General features: G+C 35.7%; 1 protein-coding gene across 1 annotated transcript in view; it reads left to right on the forward strand.

Moving 5' to 3' along the window:
* The window catches only part of DOCK2 (dedicator of cytokinesis 2), a 210,318-nt gene that overhangs the window by 125,060 nt on the left and 64,171 nt on the right, over nucleotides 1-21,087 (forward strand). Inside the window, exons 28-30 of the mRNA XM_026858304.1 lie at nucleotides 46-144; nucleotides 1,824-1,918; nucleotides 19,265-19,343. Coding sequence (XP_026714105.1) covers nucleotides 46-144; nucleotides 1,824-1,918; nucleotides 19,265-19,343 — 273 coding nt within the window. The remainder of the gene's footprint in view (nucleotides 1-45; nucleotides 145-1,823; nucleotides 1,919-19,264; nucleotides 19,344-21,087) is intronic.

The raw sequence follows: 21,087 nt of genomic DNA on the forward strand, positions 1-21,087 counted from the left end.
TTTAAGTAATCTGCATGTGTTGATTTTCGTCTGTTTTTCTTTCAGAGTCATTTTGTGGCGTGCATGACAGCGATCTTAAACCAGATGAACAACCAGCATTATTCAGTTTACATTGAAACTTTTCAGACAAGTTCAGAACTGGTGGTGAGTACAAAATAGTCATGGAGGTGCTAAGTAATTAGAAATATTTCCTGTGAAAAGTCGGTAGTATTGTTTTGGATTATCTTGTCTGATATTTCCTAGAATTAAGTCCATTTCTGTATGTTTTCTGCTTCTATGTCATTGTGTTGCCATCCGCTTTGAATGGTAACCTTGGACAGTACTGTAATCGAAATGTGGGAAGACATAAATGTCACTGCTGTTGACCCTGACACCAAGGTGGTAATGTAATAATCAAGAATAAGTAATAGGATCTTTGTGTTATACTGTTCTGAGGAGAAAAAACCCACAAAACAACAAAACCAGCTAATTAAATCCCTCCCCACTTTGCACATGATGATCTATTTCCATTTTTTATTCTCACTATTGAGTCTAGATAATGTTGTATGCTAAATGCAGTAAATGCCTTATTCTTGAAATGCATCATTTTATGCCAGTTGTTTTGGGCATAATTTAATGATGTTTGGGGTATATTCTAGTTTGTATCAGTGGTCACTATATTATAGAAGGTTTCAGTTCTCCTATGTTTATCCTTTTATACTCCTGACATAACTCTGAAATAATTCTGGGTTTTGACAAAGGTTTTGATTACACCATCTACAGTTTGTCTATGAAGGTAATATTTTCAGATGGTAAGATGTGTCCATTTTCCTTTCTTTCTTAAAATCGGAGTGGGGCCAGAACTGGAATGCTAACAGATCAAATCTTGAATAGCTTTTGCAGTGCATCACATTTACTTGAAAATCTAACAGTATTTTAACATAATTTCATCTTCCAAGCAGATTGGGTACTTGGTTCTAGAAGTATTAGTAATCCTTAAACTATTTAAACAGTTCTGCAGAGGAAAAAAAAAAAAAAAAAAAAAAAAAAAAAAAAAAAAAAAGACATCAATATATTGACTGGGCTTTGATGTTTTTAAATGCATTGATTTGTTGTCGTCTTATTTTTTTTCCATACCGTAAGTATATGTCAGTGAAGATGACAAAGATTTGTTTACAAAATAATGCTGTTGAGAGCTATTGTTCACTTGATCCTCTGTAAGTAATATGACAAGAGTACAAACTTCGCAGAGAGCTGCTTATGAGGTTTTGGTGATAGATGATGACAGCTAGCTAGACTCACAAACTTCTAGGTGACTCACTCAGAAGTTCAAGGGTAAAACTGCATATATATGTTATACGTGAAATAGTCCTGAAATTATTATGTTAATTTTATTTAAGTTCATTATACAGTGATCTCTAAATACTTCCAAGAAAAGAAGTAGTGTTTGTTTTGTTTAAAAACTTTCTGTCAATGCTTTTAATTTTTAATTTAGAACACTAAATTTCAACTAAATAGAAAATCCTATATTTTTAAAATGTATTAATTCTTTATGCATAGTGAGACTGTTTTGCTAATTACTTAAAACATTCAACAGTTTTACTGCAAAGTACTATAACTTTCTTTTCATAAGAGCCCAGTGTAATGACTTTTAGCTTTCGCCTGGAATCAGTGTGCTGTTTTACAGGACTTCAGTTTCTGTCTTGGGCTTACTGATATCACCAGGAATTTTTCCATTGGCTTCACTGGGAGCAAAGTGGAGGCCTCTTAGTTCTTTACTTATAGCAGGAACACTTAAATTTTGTGTTATACAGACACAGACATACAGTATTTTCTTGTTCTAGGACTTCTTGATGGAAACATTCATAATGTTCAAAGATCTCATTGGAAAGAATGTTTACCCTTCTGACTGGATGGCAATGAGCATGGTGCAGAACAGGTAAAAAGGGCTGGAGGATCAGTGCTCATGTTCCACGTGCTTGTGAAAAGTGAACTTGTTCCATGTCTTACAAAAAGTTTTGCCATGCAGTCTGAGATGATTGTATCATTCCAATTTGGTAAATGCCAAGAAGGTAAGGTCATAATGTGAAATAATCTACTGACAATACATTAAATAGTTAATTGCCTGTGCTTTAAGTCTACTTACAATGGAAAGAAAAAAAAAAAATGTCTTTAACATTAAACAGAAGTACATAGTTGGTCTCCATGTTGACAATTAACAGAAACCAAACTGTAAAAGCCCTGTTGAATCTTGAATGTACAATTTCTGCACAGGGTTTGAATGTCCTCACTGATACGTCAGCAAGATCATCGTGATGCAAAAGTTGTCAAACACGATTTTCTTTCTGAACCAGTATGGTTGCTTGGATTCCTAAAAGGTTTGATGGTAAAGAACAAATCTTTGAACACAACACAGTATTTGGAGGAGGAGGTTGGATCCACGGTGCTTACGGTAGCTCACATCATTGAGGAAATGTATTGCTCTACAGTAGATCGTTTGGAGTTTCATCATGATTGATTAATTTGAAATCAAGTATATTGCCTCTGTAGATCAAGATGTCATTTAAGTGAAAGTCCATATAATCAAATTTATCATGCTGCCTATTGTTTGCTCTATGAGACCTTGCTATTAATAAGAAATCTTTGAGTTACTTAGATTGCAAAATTGACTGAAGAAAATATCTTGTGGTCATGAACTGAGCAGATCATACAGCTTTTATCCACAGCAATAATCTGTCTGTTTTGGTGTCACCATAAATGATAAACGAAGTATTGCTTGAGCTCCTTTAAACCACAGGACCACTGTTGTCTTGGTGTTAGGATTACAGTAGCATAAGTGAAATTTCACGTCTCATAGAGCCGTGTGAGTTCTTTTCAATTTATCATTTCCATATAATGTGATACTGAATTGGAAAGAAGAGAGAAGTGATCTTTGTGCACCTCCAGCACTGATAATTGTTTTAGATGGCTGGATTGGGCCAACATATCACAGATGGATTCCTTTAAAGTATATTTGGAATACTGCTTGTTTGAAGAAAATGTTCTTCCCTTGAAGTGTGAGTTTTGATGTTTATTATGGGCATCAGTTAGAAATGAATGTTTTTGGCAAGAAGGAAAGACTAGTATATAGGGGACAGGATGGGCTATGTGAGGATTTATTTCCTAATAATTGTTCTTAGCCATTCTGAGGTATGACTTTTTTCATTTTGTGTCTCCAGTCTATAACCAAGCAAAGGAAGGGAGAGCTGAACTGAGAATGCAAAGTAAATCACATGGCTAACAAATTTACTTGGTTCAACTTATTTATTTCTGGACCTCATAGGGGATGAAGAGTTTCCTCAAAATTTGAACACTTACTGGTTTTACAAGGATCTGAATATACAGAAGAAACTGAACAAAAAAGTAACAATGAGCATGTGATCAACTTACCTTGTGGATTTTTTTTTCTCTCAATTTCCTCCTCTCCATACTTGGTGGAAATGGTAGCTAAAAATGTCACTGAAAGGGATCTTGGCTTTGGGAAAAAAAAAGTTCATTTAGTTTCTTTATTTATTTGAATTTACCTTCAGGGCTGACTTAATTCTTTCTTCTTGTTCTCAAATAAATACTTAGAGTTTATATGCTGGATTGGATTATGAAGTGAATATGCTTTTTTTTTTTTTTCTTTTTTCTTTTTTCTTTGAGCAGGGCTTCTCTTGGTGAGGTTGATTTTGATCATCTGTACTATCCTTATTTTAGTTTTGTAGAAATGGCAGTAACACTGAGTTTTCTAGAAGTCACAGAGACACTAGTTTCAAGAATTAAGTCAAAAATGCATAGGTTCCAATTTAGATGTCCACAGATGCTGTTTATTTGAAATGTCACAGTTATGTAATTTTGCTCTTCCAGTTTTATAATATTGAAAATGAGAGAACAGTGATACTTAATACAGTTGATAATCTCCTGGGAGTGTTTGAACTTGAGGAAAAGATTTGCTAAGAAAATTTACAGCATTATGATAACAAATTTTGATATTGGATACATTTGCATCTAGGATTTGAATGGAATGATGTTAAATGAAAAGGTTTTCTTTTTTGTGTTTCATGATTCAAAGTGAGATTTATGGTTCTAGTGGATAGTGATGATGGCAGTGAGGCCTCAGGTGCCTAAACATCACTTTCTGTCACTTACATACACTGATGTTCATGCAGAGAGATCAGTAACCCCTCATCTGAGGTGAGCAGATACATACATGCTAGTGGATGTGTTCATTCCAGGTAAGATTTTGTAAATGATTATAGTTTCGTCCCACTTGTTTCTCTGAGTCAGTCATTGGCCTGTAAAGGTAAAATCTAAATCACTGCACATTCTTATGTTGCTACTGCTGCAATGTGCAATTATTTTTAATGTAGCAAGGATTGATCTTAAAAAGTAACAGCTTAGTACAAAAGTAACCTAACTGTTTCTTATTGTATGTAAGCATATCAAACGTTTCACATGTACAACTGTTTCTCTTATCTGGAAAATGCTGTTAACATTTGCATTATTCACGAGTATAGGATTTTTCTTACTCTGTGGGGTCAGGGGAAGTGTAAATTCTTGTTCAGAGAACAGACCTTCAGGGCTTGGGGGTTCACCTGGGAGTATCTATATTGCCTCGGTTACTGACAGTAGAAATTGTAGAACTGTACATTTGTTGATAATGCCTCCTAATGACTCTGAACTTTGTGGGTCAGCTTGGTCCAGGCAGGCTTTGTTGCTCTAAACCTTATCCTGCATTGGAGAAGTCAAATAAAAATATTTAAAGAAAAATGTAAGCATTAAAAAAAAAAAAAAAAAAAAAAGTTTAGAAGCTATTTAACAGTGCTTCTGTAAACACATTGCTTACCTAAATTGACTTGGCACTGTTTATACTCTTTGATTTTGTTGTTGTTCCCAAGATTACATAAGGAAATGAGTTATTGATCTTACTTTCATGTCTTAATTTTTTTATCAAGAACTGGGAGAGGGGGGATTTTTGTTATCAGTCTTTATAGAAATTTGGTTTGGATTGTTTTGTTAGTTTGGGGTTTTTTTTGAGGGGGTGGGCGTTCTGTGAAATAAGTTGGAGACTAATTTAAATTTCTAGATCTGTCTTATTAACATGCTTTACTCCAAACCAGAGAAGTAAAAGAGAAAAAGTCACAAGGGATCAGGCTGGTTTCTCTTATAATAACAAGAGAACAAAATAAAATATAAATACACACACACCCCCCCCCAAAAAAAAAAAAAAAAAAGTGTTAGCACAGCTAAGGTTTTGCATTCTTAATTCACCTGTTCTGAGCAGGAGGCTGCATGCAGGCCTCTTTATGCCCTAAAGGAGGTATTTTACCTTAAAAGTTTCTGCTTTCTGAACGTGCTAAAATATTAGTTAAGGCTGTAAGGCATTTCTATTTTATAACCTAGCCAATGGCAGAAGGTAGTTGGCACTTCTTCTCTAGGGGTATTCAACAAAGCCTGATAGTCTCTCCCAGATGATCTCTTCTATTTTGTACCTAGCAAGGAATGTGGGCATTTGAGGAATTTTGCTGTAGGATGTACTGCAGTACAGAAATGTAAAATCACAGTACATGTACTTAGAGGCAGAGGAAAGGGAAGAGCGTAACTAGTACTGCAAGTTCGGTCCTGTTTGTGGGTAAAAGGTGTTCCTAATGAGCAGGACACTAATTACTCATACATAAATAAGATGAGTTCATTTATGATACCAAGGATATTTCTACTAAATGTTAGATGTCTGGCATAGATAAGGGGAAAGGAATGAGAGAATGACTTCTTATAAGGTTCAAAGGAAGGGAGAAACTGTGGTAGGCAAGTTGAAAGAATGGGAGTAGAAGCTTAACAAACTAAACTTACTTGGTCAAGGTTTGCCTCTATCAGGTTGGAAACTCAAATTACTTTAAATCACTATTATAAATGATGTGTTTGCTCTTAAAGCATGTTCTAATTCCCAAAGCCCACTAGAAGGAGGCAGAGGCTGCGTATAAAAGTCCCACTGGACTGGGAGTATTCTATTAGCAACTGAGAATCAAAAAGGGAGGTGAACTACTACTTTTTCTCTTTTTTTTTTTTTCCTTCCCTTTTCTTAACAGCAAGATGTGAAGAACACTTTTTTGTGGCATGCTAGGTGGGGCAGGACACTTAGGGAAATAATAAAATCCTCATCGAGGTCATGAGGATGTAATAACTGAGTTATTTTTGTGATCCTCCATGGTAGATTTAATTAACTTTTGTTCTGAGGAAGGTTGCTTACTGCACACTTCTTACTAGTTGCTACTGCTTGTATGTGCACTTTATTCCACTTACAGTACTCAGACTATTGGCTATTAGCTTAATAAAAGCAGTAATTCCTAGGTATATGGCATTTGTGGGGAAATGCTTTGCTTGGTTTAGGTAATACCATATAGTCTGCTTATCTCTCAGCTGTTCATAATCTTAATTTAGAGGCACATAATTCCTCCCAGGAAATTCCCATACCTTATTGTCAACATGAAGCACATAGGGAATCAGGTTTACTGAATAAAAGAAATTATTAGGGGGGTTAGCAACTAAAGGAAACATATTCACATCTCCCTTCTGTTCCTCTGGGCTTTGAAATGGTAATTGCTTAGAAAGAGTTTGAAAGTACTTGATCTTTTCATAATTAGTACCTGGAATCAGTTTTGGTTGATGTCCAGTCTAAAGTGGCTTAGTAAGCACTTTCATAGTTTGTGGGTCCATCTGAGTTCTTATTTGAACCTTGTTGACATTATATTTAGGTATTTAAAAATAAAAGGAAACGCAGTTTTTCACCAGTCCATTTCAAGGTCAGATCCTGTTTGCTGAAAAATGCATATGAGATAACACTGTAGGGTGTTTTTCTAACACCAGTAGTTAGGCTTTTTCTAAAATACGTTTTTATTACCTGTATATCTGAGTGTTTTCAGACATCTGTTGGAGTCAAGTGTTCCCCAGCCCTTTTTATGTCTAACTTGAAAGGTTTAGTGCTGCAGGTATTTGGCAAAAGAGCTGGAAATGTTGCCAATTTTCTTTCATTATACATACTAAAAATAGCTGCTTATTTGCTGATGAACTGCTTTGTAACACTCTCAAGACTTGGTTGTCATGTAGCTCACATGTTGGAGCAGCATTATTAATTCAGCAAAATCTCATTATGGTTTCACAGTGCCACCTGCATCCCCAAGTACCTCACCATTTCTCAGAGTGCCAGGATTTATAGATTCTTTTGGTATCATTAGGTCCTGGCCAGCCAGCAAAATGAGGCAGAATAAGTTCCTATTCATCAACTAGCAAGGTACTATAGGGATTTCTTTTTAAGAAAAGGACAGTAGGGATTCCAGACCTGGGGGTTTTTTTTATTATCATCTGTGAATGGCTCTGTTATGTGTTTTTCAGAAGTCATGTTTTTTCCACAGTATACATATGCATGTTTCTGAACAACTCTACCTTTGACTAGAAAAATGTGGGAGAGCTGAGCACGCACACGACCAGTGTGATCAAGCAATGCCTGTTTATTACAACTAAGAAAGCCCTTTTATAATGTTCTCCCGCACACGTAAGTAACGTGCAGTACAAGTCCTCAACACTGGACAGTTACCTTAGCCCACGCTTCAAACCTTCTTATGATCGGATAAAAAGTGCCACACCAGCCTTGCCAGGTACCTGCCTTGGGGAACTTCCTCTTCCGTCCCAACCCCTTCCGGGGGTTGTTTGTCTCGTCGTTTCTCCCCCCTCATTCAGGGTCACATCCTTATCGCATTCTTGCTCAGCTGAGGCTCTTATCAGTCTTGTTCTCACGCAGGATTGCTCACATGGCCATTCTCTCGCAGAAAGTCCTCTTGAATCCCAACAGAAAAAATCTTTTCAAAAGAAGTAGCTGCTTACAGTGTTGTCCTGTGAAACTCCACAAAATATTGCTTTGTGCATTATGAAGAAATGACATTTTTAAAGTTGTAGTCTCAATCTTTAAGTAACAAGCACATATAACGAGTTCAAGTGGCTGTTGGACTGCTTTTCTTTTCCATTTTCTGAAGAGAAAACCTGAACAGCTGGTAGTCACAATTTAAGCGTCTTATCAAGAATGGTATTTATCATAGAGTTTGGGGGAGAAGGGAAACTGAACACAGTGGACAGGAAGTAGGGAAATGTGATTTTTCCAGGAAAGAAACTTAAATATTTATGGGAGAGATGCTACAAACTGTATGACTACTACCAACTCACTAGATTTAATAGATTCATGGAGTATCTTAAATTGGAAGGGAGATAGGCCCCAAATTAGTTAAAATACTAAAACTGCTTCTCAGCCTTCCATCTATCTGTTGGTGGAAATGAGAGCTTGTCATATTTTCATGTTTTTGGAAAGATTTGATACTGTGATATATGTATTGCTATCAGTGGATATTGTGTCTATTCAGACATTAATGAATCTGACTATACACAAGGTACGCAGATTCACTTGTTAAGAGTACGCTTACTCAAGCTGGTGCTGTAATGTGGTGTTCAATTTGTAACAATTTTTAAATTGAGAATACCATTCTAATTATGAAAATAGGAAAAAAATCCTCATTGACTTTAATTCTTTGATTATTAATATGTAATCTGCTCTCATAGGAAATGTAGCGGAAAACTCAAATTTATTCTATCCAACTATGCTCTAACAGTTTGCTGTAAACATTGCCTGGCTTGTTATTTGTCCTGCAGAGAATGAAAAGGGGCATTTATTTATTCCTAAGAGAAAAAAAAAATATAAGTAGTTTAGGTTTCCTCCTATTTTTCAAAGATGCATTGGGAGTTAAGAATCATTTATGTAACTAAGGTTGGATGATGGTGCTGCAGTTTATTTTGCACAAATAAGACAGAATTTAGAAGACTGATCTGTTGTATACAAGTAACTCCTTTCTTTGATCTTATTTTCCTCTGGCAACTTTTGACTGGCCTAAGCGTACTTGACAGGAATGCAATTTTTCTTAAGGGCTTGAATTTTCAGGGGCACAGAATGCATTTACACATAGAGTTATGGCATATTGCAGAACTTCATAACATTAATACAAAAAAATTATTTTAAGCAACAAGTATAAATCTCTAATGAAAATATTATTTTATACACATGTACATAAGAGAGTAAAGGAAGTACTATAAAGTTCAAATAGTTTGTACTGTTTAGTCACTGCTTTCATCATGTATAGTAATAAGATGTGTCCTTGAACAGTTTATTTTTGCTATGAGACTAAAAATGTCCTTGCTGAAATTCAATTTCCCTGTTAATATAAAGTCCCTTTCAGAGGCAAGGGACATTTTATTTATTTATTTATTGGTTTACTTGCTGGGGTATTTGGTATATAGTGTCTCACTATCCTCAGATTTGTATCTCCTTCCCCTTAAATCCAGGTAACTGTTACCTAGTTGTCATTCCCAGTCCCTACAAAAGTCAGTACTTGTAATAGGGCAAATGACAAAAGGTTAGTCCTAGGATAATGGAATAAGGCAGAAGAAGAGAAGAGGCAGTTGTTTCACTGTGGGTTGTAAATTTACTTCCATGGGGAGTTACACTTCCAGCTGTGGCTGATATGTCTGACTGAGTCATTTAATGCTTTGCTGCCAGTTATAAGCTTAGCAGAGAGGGCCTCTTCCATCTGTAGGTGTTTGAGTCTCATTGTGCCTGATGTAACCCTACTTTTCAATCACTTGCTTCTTTCTAGCACCAAATACTACAAGATGCTTATTCTGCACTAACTCTGCATGCTGCTTGTTGTTACTCATGTTGTGGAATTATCTGCTTACCAAGAATCTAACCACTTAACGATGTAGTGACTGCAGCAGATCTTCTGCTCAGCAAGATAGGCTATTGCATATCGTGGTCGTGGTACACAGTAGATGCCTATTACGTTTTGACTGCAGTCATTTAATCTTTTCTCTAAAATGTAGAGAGAAAGCATACTGCGAGACATCCCTTTCCCACTCCCACTGCAGAGTATCAGAGTAAAAGATCTGGGACTTAAGACAATGAGTAGTGTTTTACACTCTGTAGAACATATGTGCACGAGTGAAAAAATAATGAAGAGATTACCCACATAAACTGTTCTAAATATGTCACTATAGAAAAGACTGACAATACAAATTCAGCATTCATAATTTTCACTAGGTGTTGTAAATGCTATTGAGCAATCTTTCCGTGTTCCCCTTTCTTATGAGTAGCTTTGGTCAGCACTTTGTATCTTGAGCGATTTTCAGGAAATTAAATGTATACCATTTTCTCATATTTAACATTATTTTGAACAGTTGTTTTCATATTTTTAAACAGCAACATCACAAAATAATCCTGCTGATATATTATGAATTTTCTCCATAATGATATTTTTTGAAAGTCATAATCTGCTGATTCAATGCAACTTTGTCTATATCGATACAGTTTTGTCTGTAAAATAATAAGCTCAAGTGAGCAGCAGTTATACAAGAGGCAGATGCATAGTTGTCTGTACCTGTAATTACAGATCTCTTAACTTCAGAAAAAGCTAGGCTTCCCTAAAAGTAGATAAATTATGTATTATAAAGTATTCACTTACTAAATATTTTCAATAAGAACATCAGAAAATCAAAAGTATGTGTACAATGTTAAAATATAATGCAGGTGCAGAGAAGGGATTTCAAATACAGAAAGCTAATGGGGGGAGAGAAAAAGCAAAGCTCAAATACTACACCTCATCTTTGAAGTTTTATGGTGATTATGAGTAAGACAGAGCCACTTAAAATAACCCGCAAAACAAACAACAACAAAGCCACACCCAAAGCCCCCAAAAGCCAACAACAGAGTTATATTCATGCTCTTATACTTTGGTTTCATGAAATTCTCCAACTTCAATCTTTTGACATGTGCAATAATATAAGTATTTCTAGAAATAGGCCCTGTGAACATCCACAAAAATATATTTACCAAAGTATCACCTTTGCACCATTTTTAGATACATAAAAATGAAGATTAAACGATATGTCCAAATATCACAGTAAGGGTGAATTAGTGTCAACAGGTGAAAACCAAAAGTCAGTGAAAGAATGTGGAATTAGTTCCGCAACATCAGTTAAAACTTCCTTCAAAAGTGAAGTCCATAAGAGTTTTTATTAGTGTGAAATCCTGATATAACCATGTTAAGTCGCTACGTTTATGTATACTAATTGGTTTTCAAATTTGTATTTTATTCCCGACTTGATCTAGTACGAATCACACCATGTGACTTTTAATTATTGGTTTTTTAATGCAGATTAGTTCTACTCTGCAAACATTTACATGGAATGCACAAAAAGGAGAGTAAACTGAAGGGAGAAGATACTCACAATCCAAGGAAAATTACTGAAAATATTTTTCAGACGTAGTTACTTATATCCGAGTCCATTATGGCAGCTTTTTGTACACTTAGTTTTCAAGCTATTAAGTTTCTTAAAGCATGAAAACCTCATTAAATTCATCAAGGCCAAGTGCAAGGACCTGCCCATGGGTCAGGGCAATCCCAAGCACAAATCCAGTCTGGGCGAGGAGAGGATTCTCCCCCTCTGCTCCTCTCTGTGAGACCCCCCTGCAGGGCTGGGTCCAGCTCTGGGGCACCAACAACAGAAACACACGGACCTGCTCGAGTGGGGCCAGAGGAGGCCACGAGGATGCTCAGGGGCTGGAGCACCCCCTGTGAGGACAGGCTGAGAGAGTTGGGGGGTTCAGCTGGAGAAGAGAAGGGTCTGGGGAAACCTTAGAGCGGCCTCCCAGGGCTGAAAGGGGCTGCAGGAAAGCTGGGGAGGGACTCTTGATCAGGGGGTATAGGGACAGGATGAGGGGTAATATCTTTAAACTGAAAGAAGGCAGATTTAGATTAGAGAGAAGGAAGAAATTCTTCCCTATGAGGGTGGTGTGGCCCTGGCACAGGTTTCCCAGAGAAGCTGTGGCTGCCCCTTCCCTGGCAGGGTTCAAGGCCAGGTTGGACGGGGCTGTGAGCAACCTGGGCTGGTGGAAGGTGTCCCTGCCTGTGGCAGGAGGGTGGAACTAGGTGATCTTTAAGATCCCTTCCAACCCAAACCATTCTGTGATTCTGTGCTAAACATGACATTTTTAGAAGAGTTTGTCATAGATGTATACCTGAGATGCAGTTTTGGAAATGTAGTTTGATTCCTAAATGGGAGATGAGCAGTCTTTAAAATATTTTTTAGGTAGATGCTAAAGGATAAGCTAGATACAAAGAGATTTTTAGCAAAGTCAGGAGATTTCAAATGGAAACTTTGCTTGTTTAGCATCAAAGTAATTGTTCATTCTTGTCTTTCTCTAGGTGTTGCTTTTGTACTGATGTCAAATTAACTCTGATACATTATAGCATGTATTATTTCTGTATGCTTGGCATAGCATTTCAAGGTAAATTTTCCAATAATTCTAATAAAAAAAATGAATTGTACATAACAAACAATTTATAATTGAGACAAGAGAAGCTGGATAGCAGTTATTTTAAAGCAGTTATTTTCTGACCATGCTATTTGGATAGAGCAGCCATACATTGAAAAAGAATTTAGGAAAATGACAGTTACTTTATCATTAGAATTCACTATGAACAGTACAAAAAAAAAAGTTACTCTTCATTCTGTAGCACTAGTGAATTGACACAAGGGAGAAATATGGTTAAATTGTACTACCCTCTTTGCACCACTGGCCATATTTTTCCAGTTACCATGCAAGTGGATTGCTTCCTAAGTGTTGCCATTATTGTTCTCTTAATAACTAGGTTTCACATAGCTACAAGGTTTTAAAATAGTGTTTCCATCTTGCATTGTCCTTCATTTCTAAATCAATGTTTGTGTGCCACATTATTAGGAGATAATTTCTGCTGTTGCTTTGTAAAGATTTTTGTTATTATCTTTTCACCTGTTTTTGTAGGCTTTCTCCTGCTGCTCTGCTTTGGTCACTGAAATAGTAAATGTGTATTTTTTTTAATCTCTCGTCACACTGATTGCTTGTCTGATCTCTCTTCTGTATATTTTATATCTTCCAGGTTTAGTTTATGTTTGCATATCACTGTTTCAGTCATTGACAATGATCAGCATTTAGGATTGGGTCTGAACCTCTTTGCTAGTCTCCTCTGTATTTAACATGCCGCCTTCTAGCTTTGCACACAAGAGAGAAGAGGAAAGATGACAGAGGCCTAGAGAATCAGTTGACTTCAGCTGCTTTTCATTGGCGTTTGGTTCATGTTGAAATACCGATCAGATTTATGTGGGAGTTTTATTTCAGCTCTGCTGTCCCTACTCCACATTTCATGTAATCATCATACTGGCAAGACCATGTTTATCAGAACTCAGACAAGATCTTCAAAATCACAGTCAATGCATCACCTGGGCTTTTAATGAATTTCCCTCATACTCCTCACCTCCTCAAGTAGAGGTTTCACTGATGAAAGTGCTGACTGGTCAGCCTTTGTGAATTACAGAAAATTATCTGCCAAACTGAAGTTAGTGTAACTCCTTCTGATTTTAATTTGTGAACCAAATATTCTGAAGGAAGATCACTTAGGGCTTGTGGGAAGAGGTTCTGAGTTTTAAAAACTGTCCATGTCTTCACTGGTTTATAGACCTGATTTAAAAAAAAACCCAACTGTTACAGCATTTAAATGGTTTCTTTCAGTAAGAGCTTTCACAACAACACAGGAAATAATATTCTTTTAAAGCTTATCTCTATTTTCCTGTGTCTGTTTATCTAGTAGAAATTTGTACTTGATTCATTTTTTCCATTGTCATTACATCAGTGTAATCCCAGCTTTAGAAGGCATAGTAAACATGAGTTTGAGTTGATGTTCATAAATACCTAAGTAAATTAATTCAGCGTTCAACTCTGTATCTGGATTATTCATCTCAAAGTTGAAGCAGTGAACGCCCAAATTTTAGAGTCTTGTGAACTTGAAAAGACACCGAAGAGCGTCTCTTTGCTGTTGGACCTCTGCTTTAAAAGAATTCATGTGCAGGAGTCTGAGGAAAGGTGAATTCATGATTTTGGGAAGGTTTATAATGCTGTACCTGATTTAGGCACCTTTCCAAAAATTATTTTGTGGACACATCTGTGTTCTGTGTCTGAAACTAGGTGCAGAAAAAGTTCAGCTTTTGCAAAGCCACCTAAGAACAGGCAATGCCAATTTAAGTTTTTTGGGGTTTTTTTGTTTGTGGTTTGTTTCGTTGTGGTTTGTTTTTTGTTTGTTTTTTTTTTTTTATTGTACTCATCTCTTTGTTTTATGCTGCAAGGAGCTGATGCACTAATTCTAACTCATTTGCTAAAAATAACTTGGAGTTCCAGATCTATATTTTATGTTTATCACCTATTTGCACTTCAAAAGCAAGGACAATGTACAGACCTATTTTACTGTTAAACAGTCATCATCACCTAAGAAATAGCCTTGAAATCCTACTTTGATTAGCAACATATTTTTTATTAATATAAAATTGTTTGCTGCATCTCAGCCCCTCTGTTTTATTTTGTTTGAGGGAGAATCAGTTTGAAATAAAATTTTTATCTTAGGATGACTTACAAACTTTCAGCTTTGTCTGTCATAAATTATCTATATACATTGCAGTACTGTTCTGTTCCTATTTAGAATGTACATCCAAGTATTTGAAACTAAGTGCAGACAATTCTATTTATTTGGCTTGCTTTTGAGCCAAAATTTGGAAGAAATTTCTCTGACAGTACAATAAAGTAAAGTAGAAGCAGCAGGAAATTTAGAAAGGTAAAGGAGATATAGTTGAACAACTGCTGCTAATTCTGTTGCTGTCCTAAGACAAAATCTTCCCTTTTTATACCCAGTTTAAGCCCGGAGACTTTGGTCTTTGAAGATCATCCATAAATCTTCAGGCCCAAAAGATTGGTATGAACTGTAGATTAGAAGCATCAGTACCTATAAACTCAGGAAATATCACAAAAATTATTGTGGGTAAAGGAATTTCAGTAATTTTAGATCACAATTATTTGATGAAAAATTAATTCCATATGAAGTAACTGAGGAAAAGTTATCATAATTAAACACCTGAAAAGAATATATTTGTAGACCTGTGGTGATGATTAAAATTAAGGGAAAATGTGACAAGGGGAGAATGTTGAACAGAAGAAACATCTAATGACATTATCTGTATGAGAAATCAAGATCCTGTCTTTTGGTCAGTCTAGATCAGTGTAATCTTGCAAAGCAAAACTGAGCAGCGATCCTCCAGTTCAGAGAAAAGGTAAGCTCCAATGATATGTTACAGAAGCAAGGGAAATTAAGTTATATTACCTTGTGACAAGATAATACCTTTCAGAAATTTTTCTCAATAACTTACTCTGAAGTCAGTACATACTGTGTTTTTCTGAGCTGTTCTGGGGCATGCTCTTTTACCATTTCTTTTCTAGCTATGTCTTATCCATTATATCAGTCATAATTGGTAACTGATGTTATGAACATGTAAGTAATGATGAATTCTCCAATCAAATTATTTCAACTCTCTCATCTAGGATCAATGTTTAGTTCCTAAAGTAGGAATATGCTGTCAACAATAATTAAAATTATATTTGCTCTTGTTTTCATCAAAATCTTTAAGTGTTTTATAAATATCTTTTTAGCTTCGTACTTGTGGCTAGATAATTAATGCCCTGTTTGGTGGAAAGGGAGGCTGAGGCATATATAAGTGAAATCATTGAGGTAGGACAGCATGGAATTGGCAGGAGCCAGGAATAGAATTCAAACCTACTGCATAAGTGACTTCCAATGACAGAAATAGATACACCCTTTAGGCAAAATACAAATGCATGAAAATATTTGAAACTTGACAGCCTGGAAGTATTGCGTGCTTCCTGCAAATATGTCATTCCAGTATATCAGATAAAAATATCTGTGAGAATGAAAGGGATATTTACAAAAGATAGCTTACATATTATTATATTGGATAGAATCCTGTAAATATTTTTAGTATTTTCAGTAATTTTTACTGGACAATCAAGTACCTCGGTATTTCTCGGGTATCCTTGGGGCTTTTGTGTATGGCTAACATTAAACCACAAGTTCTTCACAAAATATTTTAAAATATGACACACAAGAAGTATGTCCATATTATGAAATAGATTTGCACTTATAAATTTCATGTGTGTTTAAGTTGTTATTATTTGTACTGTATATTACATGATATTTCTGTACTAAAAGACAACATACCTAAAAGTGTGGGTTTTTTTAATGTAACAGCTTATCAGCACCATACCAGATTCTGCCCAAACAGGATATTTAGGTGACATGTTTCACCGTAGGTCCTGGAATAGTGTGTAAATACACAGAAGTTAGGAAATTTAAAATGTCTCAAAAATGGAGGACACCCTCATCTACTGCAACAAAAGACTGAGTGAAGGGAAATGCATCATTCTGAGCAGCTGGAGCTGAAGAACTTGATTATGTGAGCTGGCAAGAAATATACTTTGTAAATCAAAGGAGAATCTAGAGCAATATAGTTCTACAGAAAAGACATGACGCTAAAAAGGCCTTGACCCAAAACTCCTACTCAGAAGAGTAAATGGGGATGCTGACAGACAGAATAACATGTGGGTGTCTGCGATTCTGCCTAGCTGTGTATTTTTTTGTGCTGTCTAAAGTAGACCATTCTTTTTTTTTTTTTTTTTTTTTTTTTTTTTTTTCAAAATCTTGAACTGTGTGTCAAGCATCAGGCAGTTTTGTAGAGATAAATGTACCCATGCGAGTGAAGCATTAGAGAAGAATGTATTTACTTTTTTGTGGGTAGCATGGGGCAGCTTGCAGAGGAAATCGCATTTTCCAGAATAAGAGTTGATCACATAAAAGGCCAAAAAGAATATACAATAGCCTGTTCAAACCAACATAGTCTAAAACTGTGGTGGACACACAGCACAATTCTGTGAATGTACAGAGATTGCTTCAGAGCGTGGTGATAACCTGCAAAACCAGTATTGAGCAAAATCAGGCTTCTTGAACTTGAGGTGATTTGGTGACACTCAGCATTTTACAGATCAGACCCTTAATTCAGCTGGCCAGATTAGCTGAGCTAATGTTAGAAGATTAGGTCTAACTATGCCCTAGACCACTGGAAAGAAGTTCATCTGAATGTGTGGGATGATGCAGTAGAGCAACACATCACCCTTAGAAGTCTTACCTTCCAGTGCCACAGTTACTGTAGCAGTTAAAATTGTAACGTCCCTCTGATCACATTAAAAATAAAAAAGGACTTGGCAAGATGTAACACCATGTATAAATTACTTTATTTCCTTGATCACATTAACATTACAGAGAAATATTACATGGATGGAAAGAAAATATTCTGTAGGTTTTCACAAAGAATTTTTTCCTCATGGAAAATCATGATAACAAAGGATGTCAGTCTAGCCAGTCAAGTTGTTGCCCTAGTGAAGCAGTGTGCTGCTTTGGACTATTGCTTGGTGGTTAAATAGGATTTGTTGTCATAAGCCTGCCAAAAGCTGAACTTTTGCTTTACCTCCCTCATTAAGAAACTGCATTTCGCCCTTACAAATTTTTTTATTTTTGGTGGTGAGACTAAAATTCATTTCACTGGCTATTCTGTTTCTGGTAGTGGCTCATCAACAGCTGCCTAAGGAATAGTATAACAACAGAGCTGGGTAGAGGTAACACTGTCTGCTGTGTTCTCCCAGCCAACAGTGCCCAATGACATTTACTAGTCCTCCTCTTCATTTTTGTCTTTGATGTATCTAATCACTTTAAAGCCAGTACAAAATTCAGGCATTCACAGCATCCTGTAGAAATGAGTCGCATAGCTGAGCAAGACTAGTATAAAAACTGTCTGATTTTGCTTATTTTGAGGGCACATTCTGACTGTGTTCAGTGCTCTCCAATGCTTATATGTGATAAACAGAACAGTAGGTATCTCATCTCAATGGTACTTTCGATTTTATAGGTTCTACCATATCCCTCCTCAGTCACATAGTGTCCCCTGACTAAAGAAACCAGGTGTCAAGCACAATCTATTAAATGGATTTGATAATTTCTTTGTCACATTTATTTGCTTGTTTTCTTTTTTCTTCTCTCTCTTTTTTTTTTTTTTGTTTTTTTTTTTTTGTATTTGTTTATCTTTTTGAGATGCAAGGCTAGAACACTACACAGAACCCAACACAAGGATACAGCATTCCTTTGACTTTAACATGTGGATATCCTGTGGTCTTTTAGTCTTTTGCTAATACTTCTAATTATTGAATTACTGTTTTTTCTGATCCTACTAAACATTAAGATGGTGGGGGTTTTGTAGACCTGTCTGTTACAAGTATTAGATCTTTTTCTTGATTGGCAATAGCTAGTTTACAGTCAGCAATTGTATCTGAACAGTTAGGATTGTTTCTTTCTTGTCTTCATCTCTGTCAGGTTGCAATGTGTTGGCCAGAGAAATATTTCAACTTTAAAACTTTTAAAAAATTTACCTATGAAGCAGAGGGAAATGTATCACTTGTTTTCAAAATTGTAAATTGAATGAAACTGAATTATTTAAATAAGCTTTATAAATATTTAGAGATGCAATCAATTTTTGATTTACAAATGTACTGTGCTGGAAAGTCAGACGAAGAAATTAGCTTTAGAAATAAGACTTAATCTTGCTGCATTAATAATGAGCATAAATAGGTCTGCTTTTCAAGCCAGAGGGATAATGTTCACACTCTTCCTCTTGGTAGAAATAACTGTATAATAACTCAGCTTTGAATGTGCTTTTATAATCAACCTGAGGAGGAACATGGGCAGAGGTGTCATCTTCCCCTCACCACCTCTGAGAAAACCAAAAAGCTGCACATAATATCTTTTAATTGGGAAAATGCAGTGGCAGCTTCTAAAGAATAATGTAAGTACAGGAACTCTTTCAGCTGTCAAACCCATGAGGAGGCGGCAGTAACACTCTTATAATGATTTGGGTTTGTCACAGAAGGTAAAATTATGTTTGAAAGAATCGCTCTCTCTCTTTTCTCAAGAATAAAATTCAGTGTGCAGCAAAGGAAAAGAACTTGTCTGAATTTTTCAATGGAGATCAAGACATTTTTTGACAAATGTGTGCTTACATTTTTTTAACATATAATAGACTATAAATATCAGGCCATTGCACAGCATGTCATCTGGTGTGTACATGTACATGTGAACGTTGCTTCTTCTAGTGTGTTCTGTCTTTGAATGGTTTTCATCAGTATCATACGTGGTTGGAATAGATTCCCAGAGATTACGTTCATTTATCTGTATCATTTCTTTTTCAGGGTGTTCTTGAGAGCCATCAACAAATTTGCAGACACAATGAACCAGAAATTTCTGGAGAATATGAATTTTGAAGTCCAAGTAAGTACGTTTTTTAGCTGAGCAGAGGTAGTTATGTGCAGATATGATCATTCTGGTCTGTCAGAGCCCCTTCTGGTACTTTATATCAGTATCAAAATGACTGTTCATTTGAGTATGGCAGGATTAGGCCATGTTTGATATGACATGAAAATCAAGCTTTGATTATTTATGGTAATGCACCCAAGCAGAGAAGTTTTGTACTGTGATTCTCTCAGAATTGGCAAGCAGAAAACTTTTTTTTTCCCCCTTAACCAGCCAAGTGTATCCTGGAAGGCAATCTCTGACATAATGTGTGTAGCCTTTACAATGTCAGTCCTAGTATGTAGGGCAGAAAGGGCTTTAACTTTGATTCTTAGAGTATTTAGCCTTAGAATTTATTTTTAATCTTAACTTGTAGTCTTCCTTGATAACTTTATTTATTATTTTCCTTTTTTTTTTTTCTTTTAGTAGTTATTTCTGAAATAATTTTAAATTAAGGTTGATTTTTTTTCTTTTAGTTTTCTTAATATCATTCTTTATAACTTAACTATTTGGTCAAGTATTTTACTATGTTTGTCTGACTTCAGATAAAAATGAAAATGTCTTTAGTTTTCACATTCATGAAATTGTTACTAATTCACATTTATTAAATTGTTATTAAAATGTAAATACAGTTTTAGAATCAGGATTTGTCACTAAATGCTGCCATATTATGGTGTGTGATATAGATAGAAAACATTAACAAAAAATTATTCCATTTCACTCTTTATGTTAACTATGGTTAAGACTGAATGTTTTAAATTCAAAAATGCTTCCTGATTACAAAAGCTAATCTATTCGTTAGATAATTTACTGACCCTAAACGTGAACTTCAGAGAAAGTTCAGGGCTCTGCTGTATTAATTTTCACAAGGAGTCTCAAAGAAAAGATGTGAGGGGTAATGGATGCAATTCCGATTGGACACAAGAGGAAAATTTTTTGCAATGAGAACAACCAGGCACAGGAATAATGTCCCCAGGGAAGTGGTGGATTCCCCAACATTGGACATTTGTAAGATTCACCTGGACAGGATGCTGGGCCACCTTGTCTAGACCATGCTTTTGCTAAGGAACGTTGGATTAGATGATCCTTGAGGTCCCTTCCAACTTGATGTTCTATGATCATTTGATTTCTTGGGGTTTATATTTTATGGTTAATCTTGCAACTTGCAGTTTCAAGTGATTCTGCTGTACTGCATGTGAATGTTAGGCTTACTGTGCTAAAAGCTGTTTGGGTATTGGTGTCTCAGTCCTTGACATTCAGTATCTTGGCCACAAATAGCTACAGAGCAGTCATGTAACTGGTTCCACAGGAAGAGTTTAAAAGACAATAGTAAAAAGAAAGGCGAAACAGTCCGTTCATACTTGGCTACAATAGTCTTCAGATATGAAATGTAGAGCTTATTCCTCACTTAGTTCATTACCAATTTTGTACTTCTTCAAAAGATGTGACTTTACAAATGTGTATATGTATAATGTTGGTTAGGATTTTTTAATCATAGGGAAAGATGTTTCTTCTGACAAACTTAACTTTTTTTTTAGTAAATATCCTTGCTGGAAACTCTCAAATCCTTGACATGTTTATGAAATAATCTATTTCAGGCTATATCAATTTATTAACAACCAATTTGTAACCTGTCATTTCTATGATGCTTGATTATTTTTACTGCACATTGCATCAGTAATTTTTAAAAGTGAATAAAATAGGTCTAGTGGACATCAGTATG

This window comes from Athene cunicularia, assembly GCF_003259725.1.
Source record: "Athene cunicularia isolate RWA chromosome 13 unlocalized genomic scaffold, athCun1 chr13_part1, whole genome shotgun sequence".
NCBI classification, from domain to species: domain Eukaryota; kingdom Metazoa; phylum Chordata; class Aves; order Strigiformes; family Strigidae; genus Athene; species Athene cunicularia.